This window comes from Pseudopipra pipra, chromosome 20 (genome assembly GCF_036250125.1).
Source record: "Pseudopipra pipra isolate bDixPip1 chromosome 20, bDixPip1.hap1, whole genome shotgun sequence".
NCBI lineage: Eukaryota > Metazoa > Chordata > Aves > Passeriformes > Pipridae > Pseudopipra > Pseudopipra pipra.
In genome coordinates, this window is record NC_087568.1 from 10,322,512 (window position 1) to 10,338,048 (window position 15,537).

At 54.7% G+C, this 15,537-nt stretch overlaps 2 protein-coding genes across 6 annotated transcripts in view; one reads left to right on the plus strand and one right to left on the minus strand.

The window, feature by feature from the left end:
• ALAD (aminolevulinate dehydratase) overlaps positions 1–15,537 on the minus strand; it is a 393,442-nt gene that overhangs the window by 37,122 nt on the left and 340,783 nt on the right. The window lies entirely within an intron of this gene.
• Positions 1–15,537, plus strand: part of RGS3 (regulator of G protein signaling 3) — an 87,342-nt gene that overhangs the window by 16,033 nt on the left and 55,772 nt on the right. For 2 of the 5 annotated variants that reach the window (XM_064677175.1, XM_064677174.1), the window contains 9 exons: positions 655–749; positions 1,556–1,624; positions 2,306–2,366; positions 4,428–4,518; positions 5,156–5,223; positions 9,988–10,069; positions 10,758–10,863; positions 11,109–11,445; positions 12,170–12,209. In XM_064677175.1, coding sequence (XP_064533245.1) covers positions 655–749; positions 1,556–1,624; positions 2,306–2,366; positions 4,428–4,518; positions 5,156–5,223; positions 9,988–10,069; positions 10,758–10,863; positions 11,109–11,445; positions 12,170–12,209 — 949 coding nt within the window. Of the gene's footprint in view, positions 1–654; positions 750–978; positions 1,120–1,555; positions 1,625–2,305; positions 2,367–4,427; positions 4,519–5,155; positions 5,224–6,699; positions 6,960–9,987; positions 10,070–10,757; positions 10,864–11,108; positions 11,446–12,169; positions 12,210–15,537 lie in introns of those variants that run through there. The other 3 variants (XM_064677176.1, XM_064677177.1, XM_064677178.1) reach the window with 3 other exon arrangements.

Genomic DNA, 15,537 nt, shown 5'->3' on the forward strand with positions numbered 1-15,537 from the left:
GTGCTTTTTGGCATTTTGTGGTTGATTCCTCCAAGCATGCTCTGGGCCGTTTGTCCCTTCCCTTTCCCCCTCTGTCCTGCTCTGGATGAGCACCCCCAGCTTGCAGGGGGGTGGCTGGGCTCTTGCCCAGCGCTGGGTGGCTCATGGGTTTTGTTGGCATAGTGTCTGCATGGAGTGGAAAACTGCAGGACAGGACCCTGCTGAGGGCTGTGTCAGCCATTCACTGCAAGAACATCCCACTGGGTGCCCAGAGACTGGTGGGGATAAATGTTTGGCCAGCACAGTGTGGCTCTGGGCTCTCTCAGGGGTCACCTTGGCAGGTTCCCACCCAGTGAGCTCAGTGCAGGAAACATCAACCCAAAGAGGGGGTGCAAGTCAGAGACCAGCCAGCAACACTTGAGTGCACCAGTCCTTGATTTTTCTGCTCTCTTCCTTCCCTCCCCTGCCCTGGGCAGTTGTGTAACACAATTACTTGACAGGCATAAGGGTGAAGTGATCCAAACCACCCTCAGCACCGGCTCAGCTGGATCTCTGAGGCTCAGCCATCCATGGCAGTGGCTGTGCCAGTCTCCTGCCACGGCAGCAGCAGAGCTGGCAGCTGATGCCAGTGCTTGCTTTGGGAGTGTTAACACAGTGCTTGTTTTCCTCCTGAAGATGTCCATCGTGCCAGATGCTGACTGGAAATGCAGGCAAAAGACCAAGACTGTGCCAGACAGCAAAAATCCCGTCTTCCACGAGCACTTTGTTTTGTGAGTATGACAGGGCAGGGGGAGCTCTGCCTGCCCCTCAGTGCCAGGTTCACTCTGAGCCGTGGGCACCCACGTGGCCGCTGTCCCAGGGCTCCCTCTCCGTGCCAAGACCCCGTGTTTGCTTTTGCATTGTGCTCTACAATAAACACTCCTCATGCATGAGCAGCTCTGCTGCTGAGATGAGGAGTGACAGACATTATCCTGCTGGTTTTTGTAGCTGAAATGCCTTGAACTTTTGGGCAGAGCTGTGTGGAGGCTCGCAGAGCTGCCAGCACACAGCAGGGTCGGACTTTCTTGCTGGGCAGGAATTGGGCTCCATTTCCCAGACCTTGCACCTGCAGTAGTGGGGGCACCAGTATGAATGAGGAAGGTAAAAGGATTTCCTTAAACTCTAGCATGTCTCTGCATGGGAAAGGAGCTGCATGACTTAGTGTGTTGGTGGAGCTGGCCAGACCTCTGACCCACATGCAGTGTTTAATTTGGCACAGGGTGGTTGTTTCAGAGCATGAACTGTGGCTTGTCCCTTCCATTTACCTGTTGATGTTGGATGTGTGTCTTTCTGCAAGACTATTTTTCCCCTTAAACCACTTGAGGGGTGTCCCCAGTGCCTGCCCAGGAGGGGTCACATCCCTTTGCACTGTCAGGGATGAGTGAATCAGGGATGAGTGAATTAGTGCAGCAGTGGCTGTTGGAGGAGGTTGCTGTTTGGGGTGGTGCTGCAGTGCTCTGTGCAGAGACTGGAGGACCTTGCTGGGTGCTCCTGGGGAAGGTCTGTGCTCATGGACTGTCCCCTCTGCTTGTTACAGCCCAGTGCAGGAGGAGGATGAGCAGAAACGTCTCCTGGTCACAGTCTGGAACAGAGAGAGAAATTCCAGGTAGGGGGCTGCCAGCTGCTGTGTGATCTCTGTCAGATGGGGCTGGTGTGGCATCTGCTCTGTCACCCACCCTGAGCTCCTGCAGTGCCCTGGGCCTCGAGGGCTGGCCCTGCCCACAGGGTGCCCTGCAGGAGGGGGACACCAGGGATACCCTGGCCAGGGTCACGCTCGTGGGCAGCTGCTGCTGGTGAGCACCTCCCCATGGACAGGCTGGCAGAGGGCAAATCCTGCCCTTGTCACCTTGCCATTGCTGCTGCTTGGTAGCCACTGGCTGGGCCAGCTTTTAAAACCCCTGCAGCCACTCGGGCCTGCACTGCTGGCCAAAGCCAAGGGGAGCTGGAGCTTGGCCCTGGGCTGGGACCTTCCCTCCCTCTGGGCAATGCAGTGAGGGGAAATCCCAGCACTAGGGGGTCTGGCACCTTGCAGGCTGTGCCAGCTGCCTCCTCAGCCCAGCTCCTGCTCCACCAGGCAGGCTGGGGGTGACCAGGGTGCTCTGGCCCAGCCCTCCCTTGCACAGCTGATCCATGTGGTTACACCAGGCCTGCCCAAAGTATGGAGCTGGAGGCATGTCCTGGGCACTGCCTGGCTCCTGGCATGGGCAGGGATGTTTGTGAAAAGGGGTGCAAGGGGGGATCTGGTGCTTCAACAAGTGTGTGCTGATGGTCCCTGGCTCTCCCACAGGCAGAGTGAACTGATTGGCTGCATGAGCTTTGGTGTGAAGTCCCTCCTGTCCCTGGACAAGGTATGTCATGTGTGGGGCTGGGGTCTGGCTCTCTGGGGTCAGTGGGTGGATGCAGTGCACCCCAGGAGCAGGAGCAGGCTTCTCCCAGCATGGGAGAAGGTGCTCAGGGAGTTCCCTGGTCCCATTCCCAGCGTGAATGGCCTTTGTGAGACTGGTGTCAGTGTGACTGCTGGGGGCAGGGATGGGGGGCTGTTAGAGGAGTGATCCTGGGACAGGGGACTGTCACTCCCTTCTGCAGGGACACAGAGCAGAACTGGAGGGGCAGAGAGGTGACCCCAACACGTGCTGCCTGCCCAGTGTCCAGCAGGGCTGCCTGGGGCAGGTGGGGCCAGCCTTTCTCAGCCTGGCCTGGGTCACATCTGACATGTGGTTCTTCCCCCAGAGGGTGGTTGGCACTGACCAGGCTCCCCAGGGCAGTGGGCACAGCCCCAAGGCTGCCAGAGCTCCAGGAGGGTTTGGATGATCCTCTGGGGCACAGGGTGTGACCCTTGGGGCTGGGCCTGTGCAGGGCTGAGCGTTGGACTCGCTGATCCTTGTGGGTCCCTTCCAACTCAGCACATTCTGGGATTCCTCCAAGGAGGAATCTTCCCCATTCCCTGTGCTCGCCGGCGATGGGCAGAGGGCAGACTCGGAGGTTTCAGCTGGAGAAATTCTGCGCCGGAATCGCTGTCTCTGCGGGTTTGGTCACGGTGCTGCTGCCCCAGCCTGGCTGCTGCTCGCCAGTACAGCTCTCACGGCAGGTTTTCCGCGGGCAGCCTGCCGGCAAATGGCTCTCAGCCACCCACAAAACGTGGGAATGTTTCATCCCGGGTAGGGATTCTGTGCCTGGACAGCCCTGGTCATTCCTCTGGACAGCAGAATATCTCAGCAAGCTGGAGGGGTTTCATGGAAGTGCTAATACATCACCTGAGCTCACAGAACATCCTGAGCTGGAAGGGACCCACAAGGACCATCCAGTCCACGTCCTAGCCCTGCACAGACACCCCAACAATCCCACCCTGTCCCTCAGAGCATTGTCCAAATGCTTTTGGTTTTTTAGATTTCCCCACCTGGGGTGTGGAAATTCTCTTCATAGCAGGAGCTATGAAGGAGCTAAAAAAGAGGTGCTGGTGGCAGTGACCTGAGGAGAGGGTGAGAGGTAACTCTGAAATGTGGACAAGTGAGGTGCAGCTTTCTTATGGCAGTGAACATGAGGCAGAACAGCTCTGAACTGCAGCTCCCCCCAGGAGGGGCCTCTGCTCTGGTCATACTTGGCCTCCCCAGAGATGTCCCTTCCCTCTCAGATTTGGGCAGGAGTTTCACAGTGTCCTTGCATGCAGAGCAGGTGGAGTGTCCCTGTGAGAGCACCCACACATGGCTCTCACAGGGGTGGGAGGAGGCTGCTGGGGGCACGTGGAGCTCCTGGGCCTCAGCAGGGCTGAGATGGGCTGGCCCTGTCCCCTGGGTACTGCATGATGCTGGATATCCCCCCTCACCCCCCTTCCCTCAGTTTCCTTGCTGTGGATTCAAAATGCTCACTTTAAACTGGGACCCTTCCTCTGGGACCTTCTTGCAACCCTGTCTGACTCCTGGGATTGGTCCCCCTGGGAGACAGTGGCAGCTCCCTGGGAGAGGGGTGAGGGATCACCGAGGTCAGCCCTGTCCTCTTGGGTGGGCCAGGGGCAAAGGGATCCCACTGCAGAGCACCTGAGGGCTGCTGTGGGCATCCTCCTGTGGTGACATGGCTGGAGCTGTGTCCTGCCTGTGACACTGCTGCCTGCTGCAGACACCAGAGGGACAGTTTTACTGGAGACCAGCTGTTTTTCTGCACTTTGTCCCCCTCTAAAAAGCTGGAAGCTTGTTGCTTCAGCGATGCTTGATCCCTCCTTGCAGGGAGGTTGGAATTTTGGCTGTTGCTGTGTCCTGGGAGAAGGACTCTGGGCTGTGTGTCTGTGTGTGAGAACCTCTGTGTGCTGTGAGTGCTCCTGGGGCAGCTCCTGCACCGGGACCCTCTGGGGGTGGGGGCTGAGTGAAATGGGGGTGAAATCTGCCCCTGCACCCACAGCTTCTTCCCTCCCCCAGGAGATCAGTGGCTGGTACTACCTCCTCGGGGAGGACCTGGGCAGGACCAAGCACCTGAAGGTGGCCATGAGGCGGCTGAAGCAGAGCACAGGTGTGTCTCCCCACAGGAATGTCAAAGGGAGTGTTGGCAAGGCTTGGAAGAGGAGTCAGCCTTGTGTCTGACCCCGTGCTGTGTGGAGCAGCCCCAGCCCCACTGCACCCTGTGCCCCCACGGGCACTGCTCACCCTGTGGTGCTCACTGGGCACTGGGATCCCAAAAACTGTTGTGGCTGAGCCCCTGCCTGGTTTAGCAGGTTCTGCTTTGCACTTCAACCTCACTCCTGCTTACCTGGGGCTCTGTGGGGACCCCAGCACTCCAGCCATGCCTCTCCCTCTTGCTTGGCCTTTCCTCAGGCTGACTCCTGCCTCAGCTCTGGGGCTGAGTGCTGTGGCCAGGCTCTGTTTGGCTCCTGGGCTCTGCAGGATGATGGGGAGATTTTTCTCCTGCCTTGATCTCGCTGTGCTGCCAGGGTGTGAGGGGGAGAGGGGCTGGCACAGGACAGGGTGGGACAGCAGTGCCTATCCCTGGTGTGTAAGCACCCTGGAGCTGCCTGGAGGGGATGTGCCCATGTAAAGATCTTACATGGAGTGTGTAGGTGCAGTGTGGAAGGACAGGGATTGTCAGGAGATGTGTGCCACCACGCTGATGAGGCCTTTCCCTTTTTTTTATCTTTTATTTTCTATTTCAGAGCCGGTACTGGGAAGTCAGAGTGCAGCTCAGGAGAGCCAGGATGCTGTCACCCTGAAGCAGCTGAAGGTGGGTATGACAGGACTGTGAAGACATGGGGTCAGGAACCTGCATGGGGGGGTTCCAAGGGAGACAAGGGACAGTGTGTTAGTGAGGGTGATGCCAAGGTGAGCTCTGTCAGCTCCCTGTCACACTGTGGCTGTTACAGGCCATTTGTTATCCTGATCCAGCACCCCCTGTGGATGTGGATGATGGGGTAATACCCCCCCACTCCCTATTGCCCCAGGACCGGTTTTTCCAGTGTATTCCCACACAGACACAAGGCACCCTCCTGGGAGCAGTGGGACAGGGCTGGCAGGCTGCCTGACACGGCATCATCCCTGGCTGGCTCCGTGTCTCCGGGCGCGTCTGCTCCTCTCCGCCTTCCAGGGCCGTGTGCTCTGGGAAGGGAAAGGCCCGTGGTGGAACCTCGGTGATTTGTAGGAAAGGCAAGGATGGGAAACTGGAACACAAACACGGGGTTTGCATCGGAAATGGGGCTGGGGCGGCCCCGTGATTTATCTGGGCCGGATTCCGCTCTGTGCTTCCCTCAGCTGCGTTTGCAGTTATTTGTTTTACGGCGCAGGGCTGAGCAGGACAAACAAAGCCAGCGCCCCTCTCCTCCCTTCCTCTCCGGCAGTCGCCACGGACTTGAAAGGTGGTGGCTGGGAAGGAAGGCTGATCCTCCTTCCAGCTCCAGCTCCAGCCTGGCAGTGCTGGGACAATGCTCCTGGAGCAGCCCGGGCAGTGCCTCCGATGGCTCCACGCTAGGAGTCCCCTGGGAATGCTGGGGCTTCTGAGCTCCCTCTCCAGCCTCCCCTGTCCCTGCCACTCCATCTGCAGTGTGAGGCAACCCAGGGTTTGAGTTCCCTCGAGCCTTTTCTCCATTTTCCATCCCCATGTAGGAGTGTGGAAGGTGTTTTTTTCCTCTGTTGGAACCCCATCTCCAAGGAATTGGAACCCCATCTCCAAGGAGTTGTGCCTAACTCTGCCAGTGGGGCTTCACGAGGCAGGCTGAGCCCTGCTGTGTGCCCTGCTGGTGGCTGTGCTGAGAGTTTCTCTTGCTCTTTAATTCCCAAATTACACCAGGAGTGCAGTTCAGCTGACCTCTCTGCTTCCCCCTCCGTGACTGTACGAGCACAAAGCCGCCGGGATGTGTGTATCCTCTGGGGCTGTGCTTTCAAAAACAAACTCTGCTTTTTCTTTTTTTATTTTTTTTATAAAAAAACCCCACAAACCTCTTATTTTTTTATGAGTGTGAGTCGCCTCTTTAATGGAGTGAAGCTCCCACAGCCGGTGCCTGTGAAACGCCGCTCAAACATCCTCCGAGTGTTTGTGAGAACGTTGCAATAACAAAGTGCTCCGTGCGGCTGAAGAATGCCACGGGAACAAAAGCCACATCAACAGAGCGGGGACTAGGGAATACTAAATAGTTGACAGGAATTTTAATATAAAACTCTCTCCCTTCCTTGTCAGTGAGGGTTTTCAGGAAGCCTCTGGCTTATCGTGGAGCGGCACACGGCCCAGGCAGGGGCCGGGGAGGTGAAAGGTGGCTTCCTGCCATTCTTCTCCAGAGCTGGGTTCCCATGGGCGGTCATGCCAGTGTGACTGGGGCTCGCTCCACACTCGGGTGATACGAGGAGCTCGGGATCGTGGCTGCTCCGGGGGAACTGGATTTTCATGGGCTGCCGGCGGGTTTGGGGTGTCCAGCCATGAACCGCTTCAATGGACTGTGCAAGGTGTGCTCGGAGCGCAGATACAGGCAGGTCTGTGCCCCCAGGGGAGCGTCCCTGGGCAGTGGGAGTGTGGGGCTGGGAGCCTTGCAGGAGTTTCTGAGTGTCTGTGGCTTCTCTTGCCATTGCTGGGCTCTGTGTGTGCTGCTTCTGGGGTGTCGACTTGCTATCGTTATAATTTATATATAAAAATATATAATTATATTTAATATAAATATTTAATACAAATGTGTGTCGATATAATTGTATATTGTTATAATTCCCAAATTATAACATTGGGAATATAAGGAAAGCATCTTCAGATGGGTGGCTGTGGCTGATCTTTGCCTGTTGCTGCAGTGGAGAAATGGGGATAGAGGGGTATTTTTATATATATATATATATACATACATATATATATATACATACATACATATGTGTACGTATAAGTATGTATGTATCAAAATGCATAAATCCAACATGAATATATTTTATTTATATATAAAAATAATATTAAAATATGTAACTCTGATATGGATATATTTTATTTAAATATAAAAATACATTTACTGTGCATGCTGACAGTAGCAGAATTGAGTTGCGAGGTGTTGTCTCAATTTCCCCCTCATCAGAGGAAAGGCAGGCTGCTACTGTCTCTTTTTAAACTGTCTTAGTGTATTTGGGAGCCAACAGCAACTTGCTTTCTGAGGAGTAGCTTGCTGTGCTCTGTAGAAGCTGGTTGCAGTTCTCTCTTGCCTGCTGTGCATTGCCAGGTACTGGTTTTCCATGTGCATGTTCCAATCTCCTGCACTTTCAAACAGGTTTTCCCTCTGTGGTCTGGGTCGGGATTCCCAGCTCAGGTTCACTTCTCCCTGCACTCCTGTGCTCATCTTTCAGGTTAAGCTAAAGCTGCTGTGGGAAACAGTGAACACTGGGGATTTCAAAAGCAGCAGTTTAACCCAGAGTGCCCAATTCTTGCCAGGACTTTAGTGACCATCCCATGCAGGAATGTTGCTCTGCCTGGTATTAATGACAACTGACTCTGTTTTGTGTCTTAGATCCTCTCAAGGCTCTATTTTGACAATTCCTTCTGCATTTTTGGACAAAGTTGGGGTACAATGAGCCTCTGTGGTGCTGGAGTCTTTCCCCACCTGCCACCCACCCACCTCCCAGCTCGTGCCAGGTGCTCAGAGTTCTTAGTTCTGTGCACAGCAGTAAAAATGGGCAAAAAATCAGCTGCCTGTGATGGCCGTGGAGGTGGGAACTGAGGAGAAGGAACCATTGGGGAGAAGCTGCTCTTTAGTGGCACAGGGAAGGGTCTCCATTGGTGGGGGACAACAGCCAGCCAGCTCAGGGAGAAGTGGGAGACCTGGAAGCCCTGGGCTGGGAAGTGCCCGTGGAGTCTCCGTGGTGGGAGAGACGCTGGGCTGGCTCCTGAGCTGCTGCAGAGCTCAGATCCCCTGTGCTTGGCACTGGAGGTGGAATCATAGAATACAGAATATCCTGAGCTGGAAGGGATTCACAGGGATCAGTCCTCGTTGGGCTGAGCTGGGAGGTTGGTTCCAAACTGCAGAGCCACCTCTTTGAGGATCCAACAAACTCCAGAGATAAAAAGACTCAGCATGGTGGGACTGGACCTATGTTTTAATCTTGCCAGGGAAAGCCAGTTTCTCTTTTGAAGCCTGATTTTATGCTGAGCAGGGACAAGGTGCAGGGAAGTGAAAGCTCCCTGCATTTGTGAAGGAGCAAGGAACCAGATCTCCCCCTTGGCTGAATTCCTCATCTCTCTGACTGTTTGTTCTCAAAATAATACAGGTCAGATGTTGGATTTTTAATGTTCTTTTCTCTGTCAGTAAAACAAGCATCTTGATCAATGTCTTGGGGGCTAATCAGGTATTTACAGGATCTGTCATGCTGAGCTGCTGCTGGAAGCCAACGTCAAAAAATAAGTATAATTTCATTAATAAGCTCAATGCTCCTTGAATCAGGGGGAGAAATGAGTCTAAGTCAACACAGCATCCATCCTCTCCAAACTCAGCAAGGGAAAACACACTCAGCCCAGGGAGGGGGTGATGCACACAGCCTGGGCCAGCACAGATGCCTCGAGGACAGGAGCTTGCTGAGCCTCACAGTCCCCTCCAGAGCAGAGGAGAACTGCTTGTTCTGTATTATCCAACAGGAAATGAAACATTCAAGTAACTTGCTTACAGGAGTTGTGTTAGAAATCAGAATCAGAGCCACTCTGCCAGGTTTTCCTTCCTAATGGCTTATAAGACCTTTCCTTACAGTTGCAAGAGTTGAGAGCAGAGACTTGTGTGTGCTCAACAAACACTCCTTTTGTGGCATTCCATGGATCTTTGGCTGGATTTGGCATTGTTTTTTAGCACCTTTTCTGCCTCCCCTTGGCTGCAGCAAGGAGAGACCCATTGTTTGTGAGGGTCACACAGTGACAGCCCTTCCCCAGGACAGTTCTTTCTTGAAATCCCAGAATCACAGAATGTGCTGAGTTTGAAGGGACCCACAAGGATCATCGAGTCCAACCCTCAGCCCTGCACAGGCCCATCCCTAAGGGTCACACCCTGTGCCCCAGAGGATCATCCAAACCCTCCTGGAGCTCTGGCAGCCTTGGGGCTGTGCCCACTGCCCTGGGGAGCCTGGGCAGTGCCCAACCACCCTCTGGGGGAAGAACCTTTTCCTGAGATCCAACCTGACCCTGCCCTGACACAGCTCCAGCCATTCCCTGGGTGCTGTCCCTGGTCCCCCCAGAGCAGAGCTCAGTCCCTGCCCCTCCTCTGCCCCTCCCCAGGAAGCTGGAACTGCCATGAGCTCTGCCCTCAGTCTCCTCTTCTCCAGCTGAACACCCCAAGTGCCCTCAGTGTCCTCCCCCGGCTTCAAATCAAGGCCCTTCCCTGTCCTCGTTGCCTCCTTTGGACACTCTCTAATGGCTTCAGCTCTTCCTCACACTGTGGCAGTTCCTGTGTTCCCAGAGGCTGTGGGGCAGTGGGTGAGGGTGATGGGGGTGCTCCCCCAGCACACAGAGCAGCTGCTCTCCCACTGACCAGGCTCCGGTGTCTCCCTGCAGATCACGATCCCTCGAGGGAGTGATGGCTTTGGTTTCACCATCTGCTGTGACTCCCCAGTCCGTGTGCAGGCCGTGGACTCTGGTAAGAGATCAGATCACGTTTGTCCCTCTTGGTTTGAATGAATGACTCTGCTCCTTCTTTGCTTCCCGGAGCACGTTGGGATTCCAAAGCTCCCACGCCTTGCAGGACTCTGGTTCCCTCTGAGGAACTTCACTTAATGAATTCTCTGTTGCCTCTAAAGAGGTCAGAGGCCACTGAGTTAACACTGTCATTATTCTGCCAGGGTTTTGCAGTAATTTGCAGAGATTTTGTTCCCTTCCCTCTCCACCCTCAAAATTGTCCAGTTGGTTTGGAGACCAATGGAAAGTATCTGGGATGGAAGTGGGTCAGAGAGGACACAGAGGGAGCAGGACTGTGGGAACCCTGAGTTGCTGGAGTAGATCCTCTTGCTGTGGATCTGTGGTATGGTCTTGGTGTCTCCATTGTACCATGGTGCTCCCCACTGCACCCCAGGAAACATGGGAAGTTCCTGCAATAGCTCTGGGAGAGCGTTTGTGGCTCTATCCTGGTGCTCTGTGTGTGTGTGTGGTGCTGGAAGGTGAAGCTCCAGGTCACCTGGCCCCACTTCATTTCCAGGTGTTAGAGCAACAGATTGGGTTTGGAGGAGTCAGTGGTGCAAGCTGTGAGATGCCTCCAAGCCCCAGGGCCTCTCCCCCTCAAACTCAGCTCCCTGTCCAGCAGGTGACTGGCATTTGTCTGCCTCTCACAGGTGGCCCAGCAGAGAAGGCAGGTCTGCAGCAGCTGGACACGGTGCTGCAGCTGAATGAGCAGCCTGTGGAGCACTGGAAATGTGTGGAGCTGGCTCACGAAATCCGGTGAGTATTCACCCAAAACACCAGGGCAGGGCTCTGGGAGAGATGGTTTGAGGGAGCTCAGGGCAGGAGCTTTGAGTGGTTACAGGAAGGGGAAGGCTCTGAGGGATGTAGGACGCTGGGAAAGGATTCCCTGGAGTAGAAGAAGGGATGCAGAGGCTGGGGAGTGCAGGACAGGGGCAGAGGCACAGGGAGGAAGGACTGGCTGAGTGACGTGGGCGCCTCACTCCCTTCTGCTCCTTTTGTAGGAACTGTCCCACTGAGATCATCCTACTGGTGTGGAGGCTGGTCCCGCAGGTGAAGGCAGGCCCCGAGGGGATGATCCGCAGGTCCTCCTGCAAGTCCACCTACGACCTGCAGTGCCCCCCGCACAAGCGGGAGAAGAACAGCGCGGGCCCCGCGGCCGAGCAGCGCCGCAGCTGCCACGTCCTGTGCGACAGCAGCGAGGGGCTGCTGCTCAACAGCTGGGACAGGTACACCGAGCTGGGCAAGAGGGGCCAGAACACCCTGCCGGCCCTGTCCCGGGTGCCCTCGGCCGCCGACCAGAACTACATCATCCTGACGCCCCTGAACCCGGGGAGCCAGGTAGGGCTGCGGGTCCCTGTGGGCTCTGTGTGTGCTGGGGCCTCTCTGGGCCCCGCTTCAGTCCTTCCAGTGTCATCTCTAAGTGTTTGCAAGGCTGTGTGCCAGCTTTGCAGGCCACTCCTGTGTCCCTTGGTGGAGCTTTCACTGTTTTCCTAAAACATTTCCCACTGGGACTGCAGAGCTGGGGAGGGGCAGCTCCGATCCCTGTGAGCAGGGACAGGACCCGAGGGAGCAGCTGGAGCTGTGCCAGGGCAGGGTCAGGTTGGATCTCAGGGAAAGGTTCTTCCCCCAGAGGGTGGTTGGCACTGACCAGGCTCCCCAGGGCAGTGGGCACAGCCCCAAGGCTGCCAGAGCTCCAGGAGAGTTTGGATGATCCTCTGGGGCACAGGGTGTGACCCTTGGGGCTGGGCCTGTGCAGGGCTGAGGGTTGGACTCGATGATCCTTGTGGGTCCCTTCCAGCTCAGGTTATTCCATGATTCCGTGTGGCCTGCTGTCTCAGGGCTCACACCTGGGGTATGGGAAGGATATGGGGAGCGTTTCTGCTGCACAGACCACAGTGCAGGTCTCATTTTCTGCTGGCAACGGGGCAAAGAAATGGTTTTGCCCTCTCTGAGGCGCTTTGGCTTGGCTGGGTTTGGCGTGTTAAAATGTGCAGCTGGTTGTTGTAATTGTCCCTCAGTCCTGCTGCAGGTGACTGTGTCCTGTCTGGGTTGTGTCTTACAGCTGCTGAGGCCTGTCTATCAAGAGGATGACACTGCTGGGGGTAAGTTGTCCATGTGCTGGGAATGCTGCTCAGAGCACCCAGCAGATAAGCAGGTCTTTCTGGCACTGTCAAATCCTTGCCTTTAGCCCTGCAATGGGGTCCCTCATGTTTTTAGGACAGCAGCAGAAGCCTGGGGCTTTTGGGTAGGGTCATCTTCCCTCCCTGAGCCCAGAGGGAGCACCTCCTGGTGAGAAGGTGTGTGGGAGCTCACAGAGGGCTGGTGGTGGGGACTTTCCAACAGGGGCAGGGTGAAAGCACGAAGTGTGAAAGTGCAAACAACTGTGGTTCCCCACATGTGTCTGTGGGCCCACCCATGACGTGTTTCCCTTCTCATTCATGGTGCCTTTTTGGGGGGGTTGATCCCTGCTTTGAGGTTCCCTTCAGTCCTGAGGGAATGAGGGTGGCTCTGACTCAGACTGGCACAAGCAGGAGAGCAGGCTGGTCGGCCAGATTTGGGCAGTACTCATGCCCTGGGCTGCTGCAAGATCTCTGGCAGTCTCTGGACCAGCTCTCCTCAAAAAAACCTTTGAAACATGAATTCATAGCATAAAACATACTTGTAACAGGTGTGCTGGCTCTTCCTGGAGCACCAGGTGTGGTTGGGCTTGTGGGAAGAGTGGGCTGGGTGTGTGTCAGGGCTGGGCACTGCAGGAATCCAGGTCCGTGTGGAAATACCTGTTGTCAGCTCATTGATTTGGGGGTTTTGGGAGGCTGTGCTTGCACCCTGGCCTGTTGGGATGAGCTGCATGTCCATGGGAGAGCTGAGCTTCTCGGGATCTTGCAGGAGTGTCTGTCCCTCAGCAGTCCCTCTCTGGTGAGGGCACAGCTGGAAAACTTTGTGCTGCCCTTGTGGGGCAGTGTCCTTAGAAAACAAAGTGTGGGGCTGCCAAAGCCATGGTGGGGGTGCTGAGCAGCAGGAGGGAGCAGTGTGGGTCCAAAGTGTGCCCTGGGTGCTCCCAACCCTGGAGCTCTGCAGCCAGGAGAATTTTCCACACTCAACTGCAAGGGATGTTTTGTTCCATGGATAATTGCAGCTCTTTCCTGCTGATTGTGAATCCTGTGAAAAGATGAGCTGGACTATGGGGCCTTGTTCTTACAGTGGGGTGTGATTTGAAAGACTTGGGCTTCTTCCCATAAGAATTTTTGGACTTCTTATGTATTGTTTTTAGTTATTTAATGTTAAGTCTTCAAAAGGAGGAAGGTGTTAGTTAACCTGGGCAGGGATGAAGTGTGACAGGAGCTGACACTTGGGGCAGGCTGGGTGCAAAGCCAGGACTCGTTCAGGTGATGAATTCCTCTGATAAAGTGAGGTGATTTAGGGACAAGAGGAAAAACAGATCCTGAACAGCCCAGACAGATTGTACCTGCCCTGTGTTGAGCTGTCTCTTGTGCTTTGATTTTATCTGACAGTGCAACCATGAAAAAGGGAAAAGGGAAAATGTCAGGATTAATGCACTTAGAGGTGGAAACAACCTTTTAGGTCACCAGGGCCCCCCCCTGCAAAGGCAGCTGCTAAAGCCAGCAGTAAACAGCCAGGCTGGCTTCCCACCCCAGTGCTGGCTGGCTCTGCTGCCTTTATCTGAGAGAAAATGCACTATTTCCTAATACTTAATAGAATATGTAATGGTGGGCAGGCTCATTTATTTGCTTTGGACGAGACCTTATCTGCCCTGAGCCATGTTCAGGAGTGTTTTGGCTCATTTCTGCTTGGGAAGGTTCTGGGTATCCCAGAAAAGGGCAGAAAGCTGCTGTGGTGGGAGCAGGAGCTCCTGGCTGGCTGCAGGGAGGGAGGGAGGGAAGGAGGGAGGGAGAGATGCTGGAGGTCTCTGCTGGTAGAGGGAGCTGCAGGAGCTGCTCATACCTGTTCCTGAGACATCCCTGTGGGAGAGAAGCTCCAGCTTCTCACCTGGATGTGTTAAATCCAAGTGGAGGGGGCTGCCTGCAGCACTTGAGCTGGCTCAGTTCATCAGCTTCAGGAGGGAGGGAGGAAGGAAATATTTTGATTTTGATTTGTCAGTGGGGCTTCTTTTGAAAAAGACATGAATTTTTGGTTAGAGAGATGTCCAGTTCCTGTTGGAGTTGTTGTCTGTCAGTTTTAGGACAGAGCACAGGTTGCTGGTGCCCAGCAGGACGTGGTCTGGGGTTAAGGGCTCTGGGACAACACAGACCTGTCCTGTTTTCTCTCCACAGCAGGGTAAGTCCCTCTGCTGTGGTGATGGAGGTCCATGTATGGCAGTAGAGATGTGCACTGTGGGCCTGGGGAAATCAGGCATGGCCAAAATTGTATTTGGGGTCACTAGAGAAAGCTGATGCCCCTGGGCCTGAAGAATTAAAGCCATTAATAGGAAATATTTCACAGCACACCTGAGAGCAGAGCAGCCCCATGGGCAGCAGCTTGGCAGCTCCTCATTGCAGACTGGCAGGTGTGGAAGCTGGTGTTGGCTTGTTGGGAAGGGTCACAGCTCTGCTGGACCAGCTGAGGTGGGACTGCAGAGGAAATCTTCCGTGTAATCCCTGCTCTCAGTGAGGAGAACAGCTCTGTGCAGGGAACAGGGACAGGGTGAAACACCAGTCAGGCTGCTCGGACTGTTTCCAGCACCAAAATGTGATGCTGAAAAACAGTGGATGGTGTGACAGCCTCATGCACAGTGAGGTCATCCTTTATAAATACACCCCATGTCTGAATAACCATCACATCCCTGGGAGCAGTTTGGAAAGGCATGGACTGATCCCATGGGCATGAATGTGTTTATAACTTCTGTCCTTTCTCTGACACCTCCAATCTCAGTATCTTGTGATTAACCCACCAGCCAGTGCCCTATGTCATGACATTCCTGCACTCTGCTAACTCCCATGCCCAGAGTCCAGAGCAGTCAAGGCTTGTGTGGATAAAAATGTTCTGATGTTTAAATTTCCAGAGTTTTTCTTCTTTTTCCCCCCACCCTGGATAGCTTTCCCCTCCCTGAAAAGGAGGGTCATAGTTCAGTGGTGCAGGCAGATATTCCCCAATGGTGGGAAGCTCCTCAGTGCTCCTGTGATTCCAAAATATCCGTTTAAAGTCATGTTTGGCTTTGTTCTGTATTTCTTAATTTGTACTTCGCGTGCTGCAGAGGGAGGTGTGTGTATCAGTTCCACATCTCTTCCTCCAAAGCACTGGATCCCAAAGCTGTGCAGGAGTCAGTGTGTGCCCAGAGACAGATCATCACAGAATCACACACTGGTTTGGGCTGGGAGGAATCTTAAACCCATCCAGTCCCACCCATGGGCAGGGACACCTTCCACTAGCCCAGGTTGCTCCAAGCCCTGTCCAACCTGGCCTTGGACACTT